Source organism: Zalophus californianus, chromosome 12, assembly GCF_009762305.2.
Source record: "Zalophus californianus isolate mZalCal1 chromosome 12, mZalCal1.pri.v2, whole genome shotgun sequence".
In the NCBI taxonomy this organism is placed as follows: domain Eukaryota; kingdom Metazoa; phylum Chordata; class Mammalia; order Carnivora; family Otariidae; genus Zalophus; species Zalophus californianus.
In genome coordinates this window covers 58,385,706-58,409,677 of record NC_045606.1, presented here as the reverse complement: position 1 = coordinate 58,409,677, position 23,972 = coordinate 58,385,706, and the positions used below count along the sequence as shown (strand labels likewise).

Below are 23,972 nucleotides of genomic sequence, written 5' to 3'. Positions count from 1 at the left end.
AAGGCTAAATAATGCTTCTTGAAAATCTGCTTCAGGAGTACTTGCATAGAACTTCTTGCTAGGTCAAACACAGAATTTCTTTCTGTTTGTCCATTAAAAACATTTGAAAGCACTTGAAAGACACTATTCATCTCTTTATACATGAGAAGCTTGAGGAACCCATGATGTGATCTACCTCACTTAAGGCTCAGTTATTTTTTCTCGCAGGATCGTTAAAAGAATTATTGCCCTGTAAATTGTGGTAGTGGTACCAGGAATAAAAATTTAAGGAATTTTTAACTTTAAAAAAATTAGATGAACAACATAAAAGCAACCACCCAGCAGAGTGCCTGACCTATAGTAAGCACTCCATAAATGCCAGTTTTTGCACGCACAGTATATTATAGTGATTAAGAGCATAGGAAATAAGGTCAGACTGCCAGAAAAGATCACTTACTAGCTATGACTTCAGACAACTTACTTCTGTTCCCTCCTCTTTAAAATGGAGATGATAATCTCAAAGGGCTATGTAATAAATAAGATAATCCCTCTAAAGAAATCAGCACAGTGCTGAGCACATTAGTATTCATTAAATGCTACCATTCATTAATACCCAAGGACACACAGCCTTAAGGGACAGTGATATTGATTCTATGATATTCTCTCCCTCACTTCAGATCCCCCAATGCTTCATTGTCTCCTTAAAAAAAAAAAAAAAAAAAAAAAACCATCTGAAGTTTTTCCCCCAACATATACACCTGGTACAAATCATAGCTTGTGTTCTTTGTCCCTGACCATACACTGATATTGAAAGAAGTACTATCTAGGGGCGCCAGGGTGGCTCAGTCGGTTAAGCATCTGCCTTCAGTTCAGGTCCAGGGTCCTGGGATCACACCTGGTATTAGGCTCCCTGCTCAGCAGAGAGCCTGCTTCTCCCTCTCCCTCTGCTGCTCCCCCTGCTTGTGCACGCGCGTGTGCTCTCTCTCAAATAAATAAAATCTTTAAAAAAAAAAAAAATGTGTAACGCCTGGGTGGCTCAATCCATTAAGCAGCTGCCTCCAGCTCAGGTCATGATCCCAGGGTCGTGGTATTGAGTCCCACATGAGGCTCCTTGATCAGAGGGGAGCCTGCTTCTCCCTCTGCCTGCCACTCCCCTCTGCTTACGCGCACGCTCGCTGACAAATAAATAAAATCTTAAAAAAAAAAAAGTTTAAACAGTTTGGTCCTTGCTGTGTTTTCTCTAAGTGAATCACAATAGCTCAAGACTATTCCTTATCAGTTGCCTATGATGGCAACCTGCAAAGTATGCCTAACACACTTTGCTTCCCTTTATTGCCTAACTCTGAGCAACTCTTCTCAAGAAAGTGGTTGATGATACTATAAGTCACAGGTATCCCATGCTGAGCCCACGGAGGGACAAGATGAAACCCAATCTGAGTATAAAATATAAAACTATGCTTTAAATTCCTTAAGAAATGAACAATGGATCTTGAATGATAGATCTTAGGTCACTCTGGGACATGTCAGACATACATAAAAAAATAAATGTACAGGTACCTGGGTGGCTCACTCAGTTGAGTGTCCAACTCTTTATTTCAGTTCAGGTCATGATCTCATGGGTCGTGGGATTGAGCCCAGCACCGGACTCCGCACTCAGCTGGGAGTCTGCTTGAGATTCTCTCCCTCTGCCCCCACCATCCCCCTCAAATATATCAAAATCTTTAAAAATAAATAAATGTAAAAGTCTCTCAATCTGGAAAGATACAAAGTACTGGCTCCTTTAGGATAGGTATGGCTAAACTCCCACATGAAAATACAGTAAAGGTCAGAATGGAAGAAAGAGTAGACATCTAGAAATTAGGTAGGACCGTATGGTAAGAATAATAAACATCTAATTAAAAGTCAATAAACAACAAAGTGTCCAAGTCACAGCTTGTTTCTCTTTATTTTCCTGGTCACCTGGTTAGAACTTGACTGGAATTCAGATTTCAGAATTCAGACAGATTTCCATCCCTTAATATGCAAGGGAATTTGCCTTTTAGTCTACAAGCTGCAAATGGAAAAAAAATCATTACATTTAGAATAAGAGAATTTTAAAACAATGAAAAATGGCAGGGAGAATGACAACACTTAGAACAATGGAACAGTCAAAATTACCTACGACTGTCCAAACAGTCAGAGGAGCTACATTTGAATCCAGTGAAGAGGGCGTGTCTATATTAAGGAACCAAAGCAACCATTAACAGTTTGGGGAATTACAATAGTACTGGGCATCATTCTTCTGTTACTAATGCAATAGCAAAACAAGAGCAAAAAAAGGAAATGAATGAAACAAGGACAACATGGAAGGAGAAAAAAAAAAACCAAATGTGCCCCCCCCCTTTTCTTTTAGAGAGGGAGAAGGGGAGAGGGCAGGGTGAGTGGGAGAGGGAGAGAAAATCTCAAGCAGGCTCCACATGGAGGCTGTGCTCTGTGCGGAGACCAACATGGGGCTCCATCTCACAATCCTGGGATCATGACCTGAGCCAAAATCAATCAAGAGTTGGACGCTTAGACTGAGCCACCCAGGCACCCCAATGTTCTCTTTAAATAGGATTAACATTTCAGAAAAACATGTTGGATGAGAAGCACTGATCATAAAGAAAATTCTGAGAGGGAATGTAAAGAACAGAAGGACATCAAGATTACCTAGTAAAACTAAGATACTATAGAGAAACCTTGATAGAAAGAAACATCAGGGAGGGCACACAAAGAGCACCTGTAAAGAGAGAAACAGAGTTCCAAAGGGGACTGATTTTGAGGGAGGGGCAAAAGGAGCCAGACCTAAGACTTGAGAGTAGGAAAGGCACTGAAAGTAAATTTGCTGGTTATATATGGATAAACAAAACTTACAAAAGAGTATAAAATGAGCCTATGGATTTTTAAAATCCTAAAAAAATATACACCAAACTTCTTCACTCAAAATTCTAGGTGCTGAATCTTTCTGGAGAAAGTCCTAAAATCAATGCTCAGCAATCTCTAATTCCCTATGACATTCTTCTACAGTAGCAAGACCAAATCATCTGCATACTCAAGCCCTCAACTCTTAACACATGACCTTATTCCTCCTTATGAATATACTGAAGCCATGAATGAGTTCCAGTCCAAATTCATTCAACTAATTGCTGACAAAACCCCACTGATTCTACTTATGTGTTTTTATTTATTTATTATTTATGGATTATTACCCACAACTGACTCCCTTTTCTACTTTGAGCCTTATCTCATCTAGAAAATAAGGATAGTCTAAACATTTTCTCGGTCTCCATTCTCTTCTAATTTCAATTTATCTTACTCAACCCTCCAAGATAAAATTGACCTCTAAACTTTATTACTCTCTGCTTTACTTCATTCCTCAGCCAAATATCAAAACAATCCATAACATGATCCAAACCAACCTTTCCCATTCGACTTCTAAAACGGATTATTTCTCCCACGCAAGTCAAATTCCTTAACACTTTCACAAACATACCACGCACACCTTCCCTTCACTCCTTCCCCCTTAGAGCTACTATCTGGGCACTTTCTCCCTGCTTGCCTTTCAATATTTCATCTATCAAAATCATCCTAGAGGGCAATCTGCAGTACACCTAAGTGTTTTAAAACATGCAATGCAATAAGCAAGGCAATTCCACTTTATATGATTTTCGGGATGCCTGGGTGGCTTAGTCAGTTAAGTGCCCTCAGCTCAGATCATGATCCCAGGGTCCTGGGATCGAGTCCCGCATTGGGCTCCCTGCTCACTGGAGATCCTGCTTCTCCCTCTGTCTGCCACTCCCCCTGCTTGTGCTCTTTCTCTGACAAAATCTTCAAAAAAATAAACATGATTTTTTCTTGAGTCTTCCCATGTATTCTCAAATTTTTACCACATGCCTAAAACTCCTATTGAGTTTTAAAGTATTAGCCAGGCAATTCTACAATCCAAGGGCATTCTACACCATTGTATTCATGTATGTATCCATTTCTTAGAGAAAAATTATAGTATTTGGAGTGCACAAGAGAAAATAGTTTAGCATTACCAAAGCAAAAAATAAGCAATGACAAAAAAATGAAATTACAGATCAAGTCATAGAAAGAAGCCTTATATGGGGCACCTGTGTGGCTCAGTCGGTTAAGCATCTGCCTTTAGGTCATGATCCTAGGGTCCTGGGATCAAGCCCCACCCTCTGGCTCCCTGCTCAGCGGAGAGTCTGTTTCTCCCTTTCCCTCTGCCCCTCCCCCAGCTCATGCTCACAGGCACGCTCAAATAGTCTTCAAAAAAAAAAAAAAAGGAAGCCTTATATGGCACACTGGTGAAGTTATTTGGTCTTGGCATTATTCCACAGATGATGAAAAACCACTCAAGAGTTTGAAACAAAAGGAAGATATGTTCTTATTTTCATTTTAGTTTACACAGAGTAGTTTGAAGAACAGACAAGGTGGTGGGGGATGGAAGAATGAAAACAGGGAAGACAAGTGACCTATTGCAATAGTCTTGGAAAGAGATAAGGAGGGCATAAAATTAGGGCATTGATATTACACAAAAATACATAGGCAAGAAAATGGACAGAACTGGTGTTTGACTAGATTTGAAGGGAAAGTCAGTAGCTTTTGCATTAGGCAATAGGCCATTAACTAAAAATAAAAAAAAAAGCAGTTTGAAGGAAAAAGGTCAACATTCATCTTGAAATACAATTCACCATCCTACATACCTACATATGCAAAGACATCCCACTGCCCAAAATAAAAACCTACAATTTATCCTACAACTGAAGGCATCCATGGACAGTCCGAGGCTTAATTCCAACATTATCTCCCTCCACTTCCCTAAATGAAGCTTATGTTCTAGCCAAAGTAACTTGTATCCATTAACATTCCCACCTCTGTGCCTTAGCTTATACCACTTTCCTGCCAGAAATGCCCCTTCCTTGCTTCAATCTCATTTCCCTGCTCTACTCTTCTGACCCATTCTTACACAAAACACCAATTCTCACTAAGTTTAACTTGATACCCATATCTCACATAAAATTGTACTGATTTCATAAAAATGTTTACCATGAATGTATCTCCCATTTTGGAATTTGACTTAAACAGTAAGTAAATAGTAACTCCTCTAACAGGCAAAATCAAGGAAGAAGGGATTCAAAAAGGAAATGAAATGTCATTAGATGCCAAAACTTTATTTGTCCAATAGTTTTTTGGCCCTCCTCACTCTAAAAGGCTTTCACTTCTAGATACCTTCAATGTGCCTAATTCTAGTAGCTATTCTTATTTCTACTTTATTGTTTAACTTATACATACCAGACAAAATCCTATCTAAAACTTATTCTGAGGGAGAATCTAGAGGAACCCAGGAGAAAAGTTTCATTATTTGGAGATTTATGACATTTTAGCTGTTCAAAGAACACCTTTTAATTTTTTTTAAGTAACCTTTTGAGCCCAATGTGGGGCTCAAACTCATGAACCCAAGATCAAGAGTTGAATGTTCTTCCAACTGAGTCAGCTAGGCGCCCCAAGGACACTCTTATGTTTTATTCTCCACTACATTCTGAAGAGTTGAAATTGCCAGAAAATCTCTAGCACAGTGAAGCACCACCATAATGATCACCTCAATGTAATTCTCAGGCAAATATTATACAAAATAACTGGCAAAATGTAAAAACTGGGATTCTTGCCATCAGAGAGTTACTATTTAGTCATGTAAAACAGAAGACTCTTAAAAAAGCATTAGACAATATGAGCAATATTTAAGCAATGAAAGACAAGAGAATAACATGGGTGAACATTATAACTATGTTTTTTTAATTTTTATTTTTTTAAATTTTTTTTATTTTTAAATTTTTAAATTTTAAATTTAAATTTTAAAAATTATAATTTAACTATGTTAAATTATAACACTATAACTAACATTATAAATGACTGAAGAGACAATAAATGATATAGCAACTCAAAGGAAAAGATCTTTTTTCAAGTAAGGAATGGAGAAAATGGAAGGAAAAAAAAGGTTCCAAAAAAGGTTTCACAGACCTTGAGTGACACAGAACCTTTTGATCAAAGAGAGGCAAGTCTGGTGAAGTTCTCAATATTTGTTGTATACTACCCTGCACTGTTAAATATTTCATGTTTACAAAACATTTAGGTTTACAAACATAAAAAGGACGCTTAATGCAGAGTAAAGACAAGACTAATACAAGTTACTTGTCAACCTGCTTAAAAAGAAAAGAGAAAGTACCTACATGGAAGAAGTATGCAAAAAAAGTTCTTACCTTGAATATACCAACCCAATCTTTCGGATGTGGATGTATATATGCAGTTAAGGTGTAATGACATTCCAGGTGTGCATTAGGAAGATAACTCTTGGCCACATTTTGAAAGATGACATGGGCAAAGTTGGAAGTCTGCAAGGGGACTTCTTGAAAGGATGTCATTGTGAATCTGAAACAAGCAAATCATAGAAGTTGAATGATACCAACTAACAAAAAACTTATACCTCAGAAAATACGTAACAATGAATGCAAATTACATGAGCATTTGTATGCCATAATTATTGAGAAGATACATACTTGGCATTCCTCCTTAAAAACGTGGTTAAATATAAAAATCCACACAAACTGGGAAATAACAATTTCCAAAATGGCTCAGAAAGTCACATGGGGATTAAAAAATTTAAAAACCAAGATTCTCTCTCCCCTCTGCCCCTCCCCCAACCACGCTCACACCTGCACACTCTAAATAATAAAATCTTTAAAAAAAAAATCTGCAAGACACAATTGTTTTCCATATTTTGTGCTCTACTTTTGAGAAAAAGGATACAACTGAGGATTTACTCAAAAAAACTATACAGTTTCACACAAACTCAGTACAATTACTGATTACGGATTCTACACTACACATAAAAAACTATGACAATGTCCCTATGGTACCTGCTTCTAAGTCATCACGAAAATCTCTGTGATGGGAAAACCCGGGCAAGATTTTTGCTAACCAAATTAATCTAATTTACTTCACAGATCAATAAAGTCTCTAGAGGGCAAGCACAGCAGTTAGTCTCTGCTCATGTTTTAACTATTAAAGAAGTCTTTATTGCTAAGAAGATCTAAGACAACATGCTTTCACAGTGTTTCTTTTGCTGACCTGTTCGAAATACTAAGGTAAATTTTTAGTTTCAAAATAATAAACACTTCAGAAAATATCCACTTTTCTTCTTGCATCTTCTCTACTTCTGTTAAAGTACTGCTTTACTGAAACAATATACTGGACCTCTCATAAAGAGACCATCAATGGTGAACCTGGAAGCCACTGTGGTAGAATACCAGCCTGGTTGTCCGTTAGCCGCTCCCAAACCTGAGCTTTGCTAGGATTCCAAGGAGAGTGCATTCAGTAGCAATCCTCCTACACCCCTGCACTAACAAAATGGCTTAACTACCAGCAGCCCTATTTCACAGAAGGATTTAACTATCACTACATTTAACTATGCCAAAGCCTTCAATAAAATGAAAAGGTAACATTTACTTACGAACACTGAGACTCTTCCTAAAATAAATGAAGAGTTTTATTACTTTCTTTGAATTATCTGAGCTACTTTGGGCTCATGGGAATGTCATGAACTAATAAAGTCACTAATGATAATCTCTTTTCAAGTCAATGACTTCATAAAGAAGGAAAAAATAACCGATTCCAGTTTTGAAAAATCATTCACTAATGGTTATACCAGTTAAGAGAAACAATAGTTAAATCAATGAAACCAACATCTAAGCAGATCCAACTACCAAAACTGAGGAAAGTGAATTAGTAATATTTTTCTCCAAAGAAAATGATTTAGGTTTCTCTGAGGAAAACATTTGGTAAGGAGAAACTAAGGCTTAGAATGAGCTGCCAATGTTTTTAATTAAAAGTAATTTAAAAATGAAACTTTTTCTTAAAACTTGACATGTTTCCTAAAGTAAACTAAATCAACAAAGCTGTAATTATGTTTTATGTCAGTGCAGCTTAAACTTTTGTTTAACCTCAACTACACAATGTTTTAAAAATCCATAATTCGGGTGCCTGGGTGGCTCAGTCGGTTAAGCATCTGCCTTCAGCTCAGGTCATGATCCCAGGTCCTGGGATCGAGTCCCACGTTGGGCTCCCAAGTCAAGAGGGAGTCTGCTTCTCCCTCTGCCTCCCGCTCTACTTGTGCTCTGTCAAATAAAATCTTCTTAAAAAAAATAAAATAAAAATCCATAATCTAACCTTACACTTTCAGTTGACTGAAAAGTTAAAGTAGAAAAATAGCAGGAAGGTATACATCTATGTATTTATGTATGAGGGATATGTGTGAAGACTTTTAACCTAATTGTTTACCCGTACATATAAACGCATTTTCATTTTAAATAAACATATTAACATGAAATTTCATTTTTAAACCTTCCTCCCAAAATTCAAGTTTTTAATAGAACATCCTAACATCAGACTTTAAATATACTCAAGGTTACAAATCTTAAGCACAACATAATTTGTGATCATCCTACTAACCTTTATTAATCTCTCTCCAACACTTGAAACTTTTTAAAAATTTCAGTGAAATTTAACTACAGAAATGTTTTACAAGTCATTCCACTCTCATTACTAGTTTTTTAAACTTTTTTAAAAATTAAATTCCAATATAGCTTCTAGTTATAAGAAGTTAACAAGGGTAAATGTAATCTCAATGTAATTACCACATGAATCAACCCATTTTCAATAGTAAAACAAAATTTCCCATATAATTCCTGTTTCACTACTCAGATAAAAGGAATGAAAAAGGGCAACATAAAAATGCTGAAATTCACTGAGAATGTCAATTTATCAAGATGATTCAGACATTTACACAATATCGCATGTGCACACACACACACATACAGGACACACACATACAGGACACACACAGTCCAGTGGGGAAGTAATGTGCAAAGTCACTGCATCACCTGGTGGTAATGCCTGGGAAGTGTAGCTTCACTAACATCCTAAGAACCAACTGCACCTCAGCTGGAGAGGAAACACAGCCCCCCTACACAAAAAGGGAAGTGGAATCAGCTGTACTATACCAAATTTTGCTTCCCATTCTCTAACGCACATCTCCAGAAACATGGGTACATTAAGATGCAAGCCAAGGCTAAGCAAAAATTTTCCACTCAAGAATTAAAGAACCAAACACATTTCAGCTGAGAAACAAAGTCTGAAATGCATATACATGATGCCTCCAGTGGCTTCTTCCATGTATCCTACTGTAGTTCCACAAAGGTCCAACATGTCTAGAATTCCTTTGCATGTGCTACGCTGTAAACTTTATACTATAAAATCTTTGGTCTAAAATCCAATTTTGTTATTTGGGGGGTTCATCAATATCTAAAGAAAAGATAATAATGTGCAGTGGGCACTTAAGTAGCTAAAATAAATAGGGGGGTGCGGAAGGTGGAAGCACTTTGTTATCTTTATTTCTTCCTCCTGGAACTTTCTCAAGCCCAAAACAAATATGGCTTTTGTGGTAGTATCCTTCCAGTGGCTTCTGATACTCATTTTATTGCACCAGCCCAAAAACGTAAGACTTAGTCAACTAAACTAGAAAATATACAACTAATTTTGTTCTGTGTCATGTGACTGTGGTGGCTGTATTTTTTTTTTTTTTCCAAAGTCCTTATGAAGTTAAAGATGCTAAACTAATGGTAAGGGAAATATCCTGATGTCCAGGATTTGCTTTAAAAACTCCCGGGGGAAAAAATGTACTGGGGGAGGTAATAAAACAAGTTTAGTAAAATGGTAGTTCCTTTTACTACTTGTTCTCCTTTTGTGTATGTTTATAAGTAAAGATTAGTAATAAAAACTCCACGTATGACCTACCGCAATAGGAACACATGTAATGTAGGGGATGGCAAACTTAGCAAAAAGTTCTTAAAATCTTCAGTTAAAAGTATACATGAACATTTAAAATTATCTCTAAACTTCAGTCTCATAGGGCACACAAAGAGCTGAAGGAAAAACTGACATTCTAATAGTTTAATTATTCATACTTTAACTCAAAGACTATCAACTGGTTTATAGGGCAGAAAAATGTTATCTGCAATCTTTCTGGAAGGCAGAAGCAAAGCCAATAATCCGTTAATTAGCACCCTTAAAAACATCCCTGATATCTAGAATTCTTCACAACTGAGTGCCACTACACTCTACCCAGATGTTACTAATACCACTTTTATTTACTCTGTAGATTGTTTTAAAAGGTGCTTTCTAAAAAGCTGTAACTTGGCCCATATAATGAGGGAATTTTTATCTTTTTGTAAGGATTTATTTGGGCCAAAATACACTTTAAAAAGCCAGAAGAGGATACACCCAATATTTTACTTACGGTAATATCAAAATTCCAAAAGAATAAAATCCAATAAATTTCGCATATGTATTCCCCAAAATACTCCCCCAAAGAAGTACATGAACATCGTTAGGATGTTTCATAGTTAACATTAAATGGCTGCAGCCATAACCATAAACAGACGTATGCAACAATGTGATGACGAGAAAACTACAATAGGATGTCCTCTGAAGCTACAAAAAAATAAAGTAAAAAATAAAAAAAAGGACCTAATAAGTCATTTCTAACGTAATCAGGTAATTCTTCAAGAAATCGAGCCCACTCTAGATAAGAACAAAACAAAGGCTTGGCCTCAGCCTTCTCTATACATGAATTGTACTGTGACGGGCAATCAGACCCCTTTTATATTAACATGTTATTCAAAAATCTCTTTAAATGCTTTGGAACTGAGCACCAAAACTATAGTTAGTGCTCAGTCCGCGCTCAGTCTGTAGAAATTTTACAATGACTGTAAAGCAGAGTTGAAAAGTTAAAACTTTCCCATCTAAATCCTTGTCATAACAGCAATTCGTCACTAAACTGTGATGCCTAAAACGTAATATATGTAGAAAGTCAAATGCCACAGTGTTTTCACACGAAACTATTATAGAAATGGTAATATAGGTGTATCAACAGTCACACACAACCCCACCCCCACACATGTCAAACAAAGATTGCCCCAGACGATGAGCGCTGGTCCGGACTAGCCCACAACTTGCAGACCTGCCGGGTGCTGGGTGGGGGAAAGAGAGAGTTGTGAAATCAAGAAAAGTTGCCTAAGCAAAGGAAGACGTGACTCTCCTAAGAGATCCCTCCGAACACTAAACGTAGGGGCTATCTACAAACACACCAAGAAAAGCGTTTGCTAGACCTGTAGCCCAGGTGAAGTACGCGATCCGACAACCCTCAGCTAACTCCGCCCCCGGCCCCCAGACGTAGGCGGCGCAGTGAGTCTCCGCCTCTTTCTCCACAGGAGACACAAACCAAAACACCTGAGTTTCACCCCACCCGGGCAAACCCGAGCCTCAGACTCGACCTGTTTTCCGAAGCTGACCCACGCCAGGAGCACACATACTGCCCTCAAAACACACCCTAAAACTGGGCATCGAGCAAGACAGGTTCTTCTTCAGGGGTCCCCCGCGTCACTCGCCCCCGCCAGAGTGCCCACGTCCCACACGGCTCCCCCAAACAGCGAAGGCCTATCCCGGGGCCTTCCCGCCCTGTGGGGCGGCCACCCGTCGTTTTTCCCAGCCCCACCGCTAATCGAAGTTGCCCCCACCCCCGCCACAATCGTAGTCCAGGAGGAAAAGTTTGTCCTCGGGAAGGAAAGAAAGCATCGTCATTTGGCTGCATCGTCACCAGATCATTCCTGAGACTGGCCAGGCCCCTAGATTCTTAAGAGCTGAGGAGCTAATCACGAACCCCCAAAGAGCTCCAGCTGCGGACCGCCCCGCAAAAGGTGCTGGAGCCGGCCGGAGAAGACGCTTACCCAGCGAGGGACTCCGGGACAGAGGGAACGTTAGAGAGGTTGCCGAGCTTGTGCCGCCATCAGCCGCCGAACCTCTTCCGCCACCACAACCACCCTCCCGGCCAGCTCCACCTCCCCTCAGGGCCAAAAAGCCGGCGTTGCGTCACTTCCGGCTGCGGGCCCGCCCCTTCCGCCGCCGGTTCTGCAGCCCCCGCGCGGAGTGGGCCCTGCCCATCGGCTGAAACGCAGCGTCCGCCCCTGTGGCTTTTCCAAAACCTACACCGCCTGCGGAGCCAAGCATGTCCAGGCCGGCCTTTTACCTCCGGTTTGGCCTCGCGGTAATTAGTCACAGACCTGGCCAAGCAGGGTCCCTTTGGATTTGCATTTTGCATTTTTTAATTTTCACTTTAACCGGAAAGTTAGGTAACTTAAAGTTAGGTTGGAAGGGTCGTCCAAAGGTATATGGACTGTTACCATGTCATTGCCTGGATCTTAAAAATCGAAGTGAATTTATTTATTTTATACATCAGAAAGTAGGGAAACAATAGAAATAAAGGAGCAACCACATGGTTAGGGCTGCAACTCCTAACTCCAAGGCTTTTTCACAACTCCTGGTCCAGTCCTGTGCTTGTTTAACTGTGAGATTTTGTTCACTAGAAGACCTCAGTTCTAGGAGCGTTCCAGTTCCAATGCTCTATGATTCTATTTCCTCTTGCTCCAGGAGTGGCCTCTTTCTGCCCGCACTTCTATAGTGATTATCTGCTTTTCTTATCTGAGTTCTTTTGTGTGTGTGAATTTTGTCCTGTATTCTCTGTTCAACTATATTTTCTAAAATCACTTCGGACTCTTAACGTGTCTTACCTTCCTATAGTAGGCATTCAGATTGCATCCTAAATCCACAGAAGCAAGTGTATTCTGTTCTAACGCATCATATTCCTGTGTTTCTATAAAACCCTTATAAAATCTTCAGCATCCCCAGTAGAGAAAGGATAATTAGATCACATTAATCGCTCTAAATACAGAACATACAAAATCTCATATTCTTTCATTTTTACTTCCGCATATTTAAGATTACAATCCCGTAATACAGGATCTCAGTGTTAGCTGATTTGTTTCCTATATATTGAAATCTTTGAACTTAGTTCTGTTCTGTATAGCATACTTGATGGTAGAATTTCAGGAGAACTTTACAGTTCATTTAGTACCAACCTCCTTATTTTACAGATGATGAAAATGGTGTGATAATATCAGTAATCACTAATGTTACTAGTAGCAGTCTTCTAGTAGTGGAAATATCTGTGTCCCTTAAGAAATGTAAATATAGTAGTGAACTTTATAAGCACAATTTTTCAGAGGTGTCACTCTGTGTGTTTTAACCATATTATTTATGTACATGTAATAAATCTCTAATTGCCACCAATTTTCAGTTAATGAAATCAGAAAAACAATATGCTTAATAAAGCCATAATTGGAAAATATTTTTGTGCAAGTATTTTTACTTTATTTTGTTATTTTTGATAATATCTCGAATTCTCAGACCTTATTTTCCCCATGCACGTATTTGTTTAGGAACTTGCTTTAATCCATTTAGTAAAGATCTCTTGAATTTTCGGACAATGTTTCTCCCAGCAAGATAAATATATATCCTTTCAGTATTTAATTGTATTCTTTGAAATTTGCCCTTTGTATGTATAGCAGTGTACCAAGGCCATAAAGGATATGGATCTACACATAAAACCCTTGGGCCAAATGGATTTCAGAATTAAGAATTTTTTAGACTTTAGAAAAGTGTACTTACTTTATGTTACATGACATCCCACAAGGTCTGTAGCAGCACTTCATAATCAAGTTAACATTTTTTGAGAAAAATTATGACTATCACACTGCTAAGTGGGATAAACAAAGCGTACAGTCTTACTTCAGTTCAGATCAGGTTTTTCAGATAAGGTTTTGCCACTTTGCTACCATGGGTTTAGGTCAAGTTTTACTGACAAATGAGTTCAGGTCAAGATAGGTTTTGCCACCAAATGTTAAGAAAACATTTTACTTTCAAAGTTTTTTGGATTTCAAAATAGTGAATAAGGGACTGTAGACCTGTTAAAAGAACTGTTGGAAAGTAAATCCCTCAGTATCCCATGATATTTCTGGAACAATTAAAATTTCAAGTGGTTTCCGGATGCTTGGGTGGCTCAGTTGGTTAACCATATGCCTTGGGCTTAGTCATGAGTCAAGGGTCATGGGATGAGTCCTGCATCCCACTTCTTGCACACCAGGGAGCCTGCTTCTCTCTGCCGCCACTCCCCCTGCTTGTGCTTGCACGCTCTCTCTCTTTCTGACAAACAAAATTTTTTAAAAAATAATAAAATAAATTTTTAAAAAACCAATTTCAAGTGGTTTCTAGATAGTTGTCCTAATCTATCACATACCGCCTATCCCATGTTTTGACTGAGCAAATACCTAAAAGACACCATTCCTATTAGAAGAGCATATGATAACAAAGGGAAGAAAATAAATGAATCTATGAAAATATGGGCGACTAAAATATATAGTATAAAAATTAAAATGAAGTATAAAATAAGATATTCAGAGATGAGAGAACTCAGTATAGGCTTTCGTGAATAGTATACTTTTCTTGGAGGAGGTAGGCCTATTCTGTTAAGTAGGGTTTTGATGAGGAGATGAAAGGACGAAGACTCCAAGTCAGGATGTAAGAGCTTGGGCAAAGAAGTCTGGTAGGGAGAAGATCCTGAACAAAAAATAATTCCCATCTGTGGAGTACTCAGTGCTTGCCAGACACTCTGCTAGATACTTAGGTTGCCTGCACGCCTCACAACACCCCTGTAAGGTATCACCCCACTTTTCAGGGGAATGTGGGTTCAGAAAAGTTAAACACCTTGCCCATGATCATGAAAAGGGCAAACCAGACTTGCACTCAAATCTATGACTCCCAAAATGCAGGCATCTCCTACCATGCCATGCTGTTTCTTGATAAGTGCCTTTTGATCATGTATTATGTGCTCTGGGTTATGCCGGGTGCTCTGAGAAAATAGAATAAACCATGGTAAGAAATAGAGGAGTAAAGGAGAAAGAAGGATTGATACAGAATAATTAATTTTGAATTAGCAAGACTTCATTAAAGAAACTGAAGTAGGCTTTGAAAGATGAATAGGGGGCTCCTGGGTGGCTCAGTCAGTTAAGCATCTGCCTTTGGCTCAGGTCATGATCCCAGGGTCTTGGATCGAGCCCTGCGTTGGGCTCCCTGCTTGGTGAGGAGCCTGCTTCTCCCTTTCCCTCTGCCACTTCCCCTGCTTGTGCATGCTTTCTCTGTCAAATAAATAAATAAAATCTTTTAAAAAAAAGTTGAACAGGATCTGAAAAGGAAGAGAAAGGGCTTATGTGGAAAGAATGATTAAAAGGGCACAAATTTGACAAATAGGTGGTACAACGTGGGCTGAAAATTAGAAAAACTAAGTTCAAATAGACATGTTATGGAAATGCCATTACGGGTTTTGAAAGCAAGACAAAATAAATTATTTTCATCTTTTGATTTTCCTTAGACTTTGTATTAAAGAATCCCTTTGCCAGAAATGATTCTTTCCTTAAAAATTAATACATCTATAAACCTTTATTTTATAAAGAGAATGAATAATGGTAGGTTTTGGTTAGAGAGAGATTCAAAACACTCTATGGTTATTTTCCCTTACTGTATATTGGGAGATGGTGTCGATGTACTCTTTGCCCATATTGCCTCTCCTCTGCTACTCTCCCAGATGTTTGTAAGCAACTTTGCTCCTTTGGGGTGCATACCAATCAGTTATTACCTGATCTTCTGTCCTCGTTACCATCCTTTGCTGGTCTCCAAGTCATTCTTCCTCTTTCTCTGAAGAATATCACCTAGAGCAGTCTTCCTCTCTATTCCAAGCCCTTCAGTATCTCCTTGGATGAGATTAAAATTAGAAGGCCACCATGCTGGCCTTCTAATTTCTCGAACCCCTTCATCTCAAATAACTTCCTCCACTCCACTCCACATACCTATTTCCATGTTCATACCTTGGACCTTGTCACCACCCATAACTGCTTCACCTTTAAAAATTAAGCATTCTGCTCTTTGACAACAACCTTTTATTCTTCTAACTTGCTTATTCAAATGTGCCCACTATAACTATTTCTCAAACCCTTCGGAATCTCTAATCCACTCAGCTTTCTCCTTTTTTTTTTTAAAGATTTTATTTATTTATCTGAGAGAGAGAGAATGAGAGATAGAGAGCATGAGAGGGAAGAGGGTCAGAGGGAGAAGCAGACTCCCTGCTGAGCAGGGAGCCCGATGTGGGACTCGATCCCGGGACTCCAGGATCATGACCTGAGCCGAAGGCTGTCGCTTAACCAACTGAGCCACCCAGGCATCCCAGCTTTCTCCTTTTAATACTTCCCTTATTATCCAACTCTGAGTCCATGGACTCTCATGTCATTAACATTATATCCAATATCCTATACAATACTTTGATTTTCTATCTTGCAGATTAAGTGCAATGTCCTATAACAAATGTGTTACAGACTCTGTAATTAATCATCATATGCTTTACAACTAAAGGTTATGACTGGGAATACTAAGCAAAAATTTTGACATTAAAACTAAGTGTTTTGGGACTCAAGTGTCAATGGATAGATGAATGAAGGAGGAAGATGTAGCATATACATACGATTACTCAGCCATCAAAAAGGATGATAGCTTGCCATCTGTGACCACCGTGGATGGATGGACCTAGAGGATATTGTGCCAAGTGAAACAAGCCAGAGAAAAACAAATAAAATATGATTTTCTTATAGGTGGAATCTAAAAAAAAAAACCTACCACCAACAAAATTAATAAACAAACAAAAAGCAGAAACAGACACATAAATACAGAGAACAAACTGATGGTTGCCAAAGGGGCTTGGGGTAGGAGGATGAACAAAATGGGTGAAAGGAAGTGGGAGATACAGTTATGGAATGAATAAGTCACTAGGATGAAAGGTACAGCATAGGGAATGTAGTCAATGGTACTGTAATAGCATTCTATGGTGACAGATGGTAGCAATGCTTATGAGCACAGCATAATGTATAAACTTGTCAAATCACTATGCTGTACACCTGAAACTAATGTAACATTGTGTGCCAACTATATTTCAATAAATACATACATACATATTTGAAAAAAAACACACACAACTTTAAAAATTAAGCTAAGCACCTAAAACTGCCTTAGCATTTTTTAGGTATGACATTGTAACCTTTATAGCATTATCATTCTCAAAATTTCTTGAGAATTATTTTGTAAATGATTATACTTAGAATTTATTTTCTAGAAATGTAGAGTCTTCAGAGTTTCTGTGTAACCTAAGTGATGCTTAGAGATAAATTTATTGTTAAAGTTTCAGACAAAATTATATACAATGTAACATGTACAAGTTGTCTTTCAATGAATAAAATAAAAGCATTTATCATAAAAAATTAAAAATTAAAAAATTAAACAAATAAAATTGAATGTCTTGGGAAGTTTCTTGCACTATAAAGAGAGAAACACAATTTATGATATTAAGAAATAGAGCCTGCAGAGATTTATACTTTAGTAAGATCTTTGCCCCACCTGGCTCCTAACAATGTTCTTTGTTTCTTGTGCAACTGAGAGGTCACTGGAATGTAAATACTCTTTCACCTCTCTTCTTTAGCTTTACTCAGAGGAGTAACACTAGCACTGTACTTTGAATTCTTTTTTTTTTTTAAAGATTTTATTTATTTATTTGACAGAGAGAGACACAGTGAGAGAGGGAACACAAGCAGGGGGAAGTGGGAGAGGGAGAAGCAGGCTTCCCACTTAGCGGGGAGCCTGATGCGGGGCTCAATATCAGGACCCTGGGATCATGACCTGAGCCGAAGGCAGATGCTTAACAACTGAGCCACCCAGGCGCCCCTGTACTTTGAATTCTTAAGATACTTAGGTCAGGGAAGTTCTTTCTTCTCAGTGTTTTAAATTACATACCTTAATTTTTTGGGTCACTTACCTATCAGTGGTCATTAAAGTTAATAAAAGTTATTTTGTTAACTAATCTCTACCCCCAATGTGAAGCTCAAACTCACCTCCTCGAGATCAAGAGTCGCATGCTCTACTGACTGAGCCAGCCAGGTGCCCCAGTAAAAGTTATCTTAAGAAAATGTTATTAAGGGCGCCTGGGTGGCTCAGTTGGTTAAGCAACTGCCTTCGGCTCAGGTCATGATCCTGGAGTCCCGGGATCGAGTCCCACATCGGACTCCCTGCTCAGCGGGGAGTCTGCTTCTCCCTCTGACCCTGCTCTCTCTCTCTCTCAAGTAAATAAATAAAATCTTAAAAAAAAAAAGAAAATGTTATTAAGATAATCTTCTGAACTTCTAAAATCTAGCAAAAGCTGAATCAAAATTTTAGGTTGAAAGATGTTTTTATTCCTTCACATCCCATCTTGTTTTGCCTTCTCAGGAAATCTACATTCTCTCTCTTATATTCAAACCTTTCATCTCCACTGGATCCTTCCCATTGTCTTTTCCACTGGCTCAAGTCGCTTCTGTTTAATTTTTAAAATATTTCCCAGCTCCAGGGGTGCCTGGCTGGCATGGTCGATGCAGCATGTGACTCTTGGTCTCAGGGTCATGAGTTCAGGTCCCATGTTGGTTATAGAGATTATTTGAAAAAATAAAATCTTTACAAAAAAAAAAAACTCCCCCCCATATCTCTCTTCAACTTCTATTGCCTCTTGTCTTCACCTTCACAGCCAAACTCCTCACTATTAAAAAGAATTATCTATATTCCATTCCACCATTTCCGGCTCTCTCTTACCCCACTTCCTTCTGCATGCTGCCCCCATCACACCAAAACAGGTTGCATTAATACCATGATGTACATAATGTGCTCTAGACAGGCAAATCCATCTTAGTATCCAGGTACATCCCGTGGATGCTAACCTGGTTTCTGACCACATCTCATGATTTACCTGGGACTCAAGAGATCCATGGAAAAGAATTTGAATTTTATCTATATTGGGGAGTTTGATCATTCCTCTGGTTGATACCCATCCTATTCATAAAACATTGAAACATTTTTCAGGGGCTTAAAATTAAGAGTTGGGAGAAAGTATTTGTAGATTATTGTCATGGCAGTAACCAATTTGTGGTCTCTCAGTTCTAAATTCACCCTTTTTGCCTGCCCTGTGAAAATGCATCTAGGTCCTTTAAATTTAACGTTTTCTTTGCCAGCTGGCACAATATTACGCTTGGTCAGTAGAAAGTGCTGGAGAGACATTGGAATAGAGAAGGATTCTGATTCCTGGTTCCTATATACTCATTCAACAGATTCCTGCAGTGCATGTGACTTCAGTGTCAGCTAGTGCAGCCTACTCAAGTTTCCAAGGGTCTGCCTCCTGCCGTACAGGGTTCTTCTTAAGTTGCTGATTCCACTGCATGGTAGCTAGCAGCCCCAGCACCCAGCAGCTTTACCCCCAGTGTTCCCTTCTAAGCAGTTTTGTGGCACAGTGCCCACAGTGTAGATACTTCTCTATGAACACCTTTCTCTAAAATCCTGGAGGGCAGATTTCCAGCAAGTTCCACATAGTGGCTATCCAGCAAGTTCCAGAAGGTAGATTTCTGCGAAGTTCTAGAGGGTAGATTTCCAGCAAGTTCCACTAACTCAGCAACTCGGGTACTTTTTTTTTTTTAAGATTTTATTTATTTATTTGAGAGAGAGAGAGAGAGAGAGAGAGAGAGAGAGAGAGAGAATGAGTGGGGGAGGGGCAGGGGCGAAACAGACTCCCCACTGAGTAGGGAGCCTGATGCAGGACTCCATCCCAGGACCTTGGAATGACGACCTTGAGCCGAAGGCAGACGCTTAACTGACTGAGCCACCCAGGCGCCCCTCAACTCAGGTACTTCTTTGTGGGACTATTTCCTTCAGTGACTCATAGTCATGACCTCTCTCAACGCCTGGATCTCTTGCTTGGGCATGTGTCTCAGCCACGGGGATAGTATCTGTTCCTTATATCTGCGATTCTTACAGTCTTTTGAGTTCCCTTTACTCCTTACTAGCCTGGTTACTCCAGTCCCTTTTTATAGCTAAGAATTTTATTAAACGTTCTCTGTTCAAATCACTGTGTAGTTCTCTTATTAATTGGACCCAGACTGATACAACCACTATGCCCCTTCCCTCAGCTTCATAGGTAGAACCTATCTTGATTATTTCTCCTTCTTCCCCTTAAGTAATGGCTCAGTGAGTTAATTTAGTTCTGACCAGCTAGGGTTATTGCCATGTAGCTTTTTGTTATACCACAAACTTGTACTGCTATTTGATGTTAATTATGATGCATAGGGGCTAGAATTTCTTCTTTAACATATAGTTTAGGTTGTAGAACTCAATGAACAATGATTTATTGCCATTTAGCATTGGGTTTCCTAGATGAAAGAAATGCCTTTATTCCCAGAAGAGACCATAGCTATGCTGATCCTGCCATGAGGACAAAAGGAAAAATGAAATTATTACTAAATACTTATGTTGAGCATCTTTAGTATATTTTATTGGTTAATTGTGAAAATTGATTTTGAGGTTGGTTAGTATAATACTGCAAGTTCTAAGAAGCTAAGAATAGATAAAATTCCTCTTCTTGAATCCTTCATTGTCTATACTTTTCCCTTCTGTTCAGGTAATCTTTCTCAGGTTCAACAACCCCTACCCCTCAGGTAGTAGTTCAAGCAGTCTTGAACAGGGGAACAAAAGAAGCTTAGGCTCAATATTAACCCCTGTGACTATGAGGGACTTAATGCAAGTATGAGGATCTCAAAATAAGACTGTGAGCATGAAGCAATGAACCTGTCCTTGTAGGTTTCCATGCATCTGTGGAGAAAGTCTCTGTAGAGAAGTGACCCTTTTTGTACTTTCAAAAATCACAATTGCTGTCATTCCTGGAGAACTTTTTTCACCCCATATCCAAGTATCATGCTATTTTTCCTCTTCCCTTCCCGACTTACATTCTTTAAATAGCAATCTATATGACAAGACAATGTATTTGAGATATTAACCTAATTTGAGAGGTATTTCCCCCTTCTATAGTTTGTCACTTTCCCAAACCTTGCCCACTATCAAACACATAGATTTGTTGCCATAGGGGAAGGGATAGAGAAGGAAAATCTTTCTGGCACCTGTTTCTAAAGTCACAAAACCCCAGCCAGGGAAAGGACTTTTAGGATACAGAGAAAATGGCTTGAAACGAAGCCAGGGACAGGGGAATAAAGGTGGAGGGAGAACAGATAGCATACTCTTCCCCAGTTCTAAAAATAGATTTCTCTGCTGGGGAAAGGTGGAAGGGTACATCTAGGTAGACAAAACCACTCAACCCGTCTAACCGTCCCGGGTCTCCAAATATCCCCTGCCACATCTTAGTACTGAGTGATATTCCAAAATCCTAACAGAACTGGAATGAGGGACCCAAAATAGAAATTGAATTGGTGGACTACATCAACAAATTCTTTTCTTTACAGACTTGAGTTACAGGCTAATAGTCATACTCTACATGTTCAAAAACCTTGCATCCCCACTTCTTCACTGACCATTCATTCCTCACCTCATGCATGCTTACCCCCACCAGTCCACTGAAAGTTCCTATGGTAAGGTCATCAATAACCCTCAGATTTCTCAACCAAATTTTCAATTCTCAGAACTTACTCAAAAATGTTATTGATATTATTGTCCACTCTTTCCTTCCTGAAACTTTTTCCTACCATTCCTCTGTGATGCAATTGCACTCTAGTCTTCCTTCTGTTTCTCTGAATACTTTTTTTTAATTTCATTTGCATACTTCTCATTTATCGGTTGCCTCCCTAAATACTGATCTTCTTCAGAGTCCAGCTTTCTGTGCCTTTGGCTTTAAAATCTCTCCTATTATTATTACATATTTTCAACTGCCAAATAGCCTAATACTGTTGTTAATAACTACTAGGTCTTCAGCCCAGGCTTTCCTCCTGACATCAACCCTATGTACACATTGCCACTTGGGTGTCACACGAACATCATAGACTCAACATCCTGGCAGGAAACAGATAACAAATTTAAGAAGTGATTGAAGAGAGTTTAGTGAAGGGCTTGAGAGATTCAGTAAGGATTCTCTAGCAGCAGAGGGGAAGCAGTTATCCCCACGAGGCCTAAAGGCACTGGGGAAGAAGATGTTACTTGCAGGTGGAGAAAGAGCTGTCTGACAGAAGCCATGGCCACACCCATGGCCATCACACCAAATCTCTTGCTGCTCCCACCCATTGGCCAACCCAACCTGAAGTCAGAGGTCAAAGGAACCCAGGTGACTCAGTCCACAGACGTCAGCTTCATGGGGCACAAAGCAGTGGGGTAAAGGGTGGAGAAGAGTTCTGGTGGGGCAAATAAAGGCTCCTTAACATATCACCTCAGTGAATGGCATCACCAGTCACCCAGTCTGTCCAGCCAGGAATCTGAGAGTTTTACTCAACTCTTCTGTCTTACTTCCTCTGCTATAGGCAATCAGTCACCAAATCCTGTGCATTTTACTTTCTGAGTGTTTCCCATATTCATCCCTTTCTTGCATCCCCATCCATACTCCAGCTTGGGTCCTTGTCTCCTCCGATCCTGATAAATCTGTGCATCTCTTATCTAGTCTTTCAACTTCTAGCTTCTATATCAGTTGCAGAAGCAGATGATTTTTGTGATTGTTCTTGATCTATCAACATTCAAACCACCTTACCATTTCTGGAGAATTCCCCAACCTATGAAGCAGACCAAGCATCCACTCTAGAAACTGAAATGCAAGCTACATGCTTTCCCATACTCCCCTGTGATCAGGGCGTGCACTACACCAGTCAGATGCTTACAGAACCCATTCTGGCCCAGCAGGGGCAGCAGCTATATTCTGTCTCCAGAAGAAGACATGACGGTAATAGTACCATCATAGGGTTAGCAGAACCAGCTATAAAGTTCATGGGGGCAGGGCGAGGAGCTCTTCACAGGGCATGTTGGGCATATGACTTTCAAGCTTTCCCAAAGGATCTGTGAGCTACTCACGATCTTTTAAATGAAGACCTTTTCCCTAAATTAACCAAAGTTGGTTTCTTTCTAGAAATTAAGAACCCTGACTGATGGAGTGTATTTTTGAAATTAAAAGACTTCCTGGGGCACGTGGGTGGCTCAGTCAGTTAAGCATCTGACTTTGGCTCAGGTCATGATACTGGAGTCCTGGGATAGAGCCCTGAGTAGAGCTCCCTGCTCAGCAGGGAGTCTGCTTGTTCCTCTCTCTCTCTGTCCCCCCACTTGTACTCTCTCTCTCTCTCAAGTAAATAAATAAAATCTTCAAAAAAAAAAAAAAAAGAAGTCCCTCCCTGCTTTAAAAAAGAAAATAAATAAAATAAAATAAAATAAAATAAAATAAAATAAAATAAAATAAAAACCTTCCTAACTGGGGCACCTGGGTTGCTCAGTTGGTAAGCATCCAACTCTTGATCTCAGCTCAGGTCTTTAGTTCAGGATCATGAGTTCAAGCCCCACACTGGGCTCAATACCCAGCATGGAGCCTACTTAAAAAAAGAAAACAAAAACTTTCCTGACTTTATTTACAAACAATTGCAAACATATAGAAAAGTTAAAAGAATAGTAAAGATAAATACTTTCATACCATCCAACTAGATTCAACAATTAGTAATGTTTTCATATATCTTCTTTTACCTGCGTGTATGTGTATGTGTGTGTATATTTTTTTCCTGAACATTTGATAGTTGCAGGCACCTCAGAAAATGAGTAAGAGTTCCATAATATTCTCATATATCTGGACTGTATTCAAATTTTCCAAAATGCCTTTTGTACCTATTTTTCTTCAAGCCAATACAATACATTGTATTTAGCTATGTCTGTTCAGTGTCCTTTTGTAATTTTTTTTTGAGATTTTATTTATTTATTCATGAGAGACAGAGAGAGAGAGAGGCAGAGGCAGAGGGAAAAGCAGGCTCCCCGCAGAGCAGGGAGCCCGATGCGGGATTCAATCCCAGGACCCTGGGATCATGACCTGAGCTGAAGGCAGACGCTTAACCGACTGAGCCACCCAGGCATCCCTGTCCTTTTGTAATTTAAAAAAATGT

General features: G+C 39.2%; 1 protein-coding gene across 2 annotated transcripts in view; it reads right to left on the bottom strand.

Moving 5' to 3' along the window:
- Positions 1 to 11,984, bottom strand: part of TAX1BP1 (Tax1 binding protein 1) — an 83,850-nt gene extending 71,866 nt beyond the window's left edge. For both annotated transcript variants that reach the window (XM_027573403.2, XM_027573404.2), the window contains exons 1-2: positions 11,847 to 11,984; positions 6,264 to 6,432 (exon numbers count right to left, since the gene is read on the bottom strand). In XM_027573403.2, coding sequence (XP_027429204.1) covers positions 6,264 to 6,425 — 162 coding nt within the window. In that variant the 5' untranslated portion in view covers positions 6,426 to 6,432; positions 11,847 to 11,984. The remainder of the gene's footprint in view (positions 1 to 6,263; positions 6,433 to 11,846) is intronic.
- Positions 11,985 to 23,972: the final 11,988 nt, after the last annotated feature.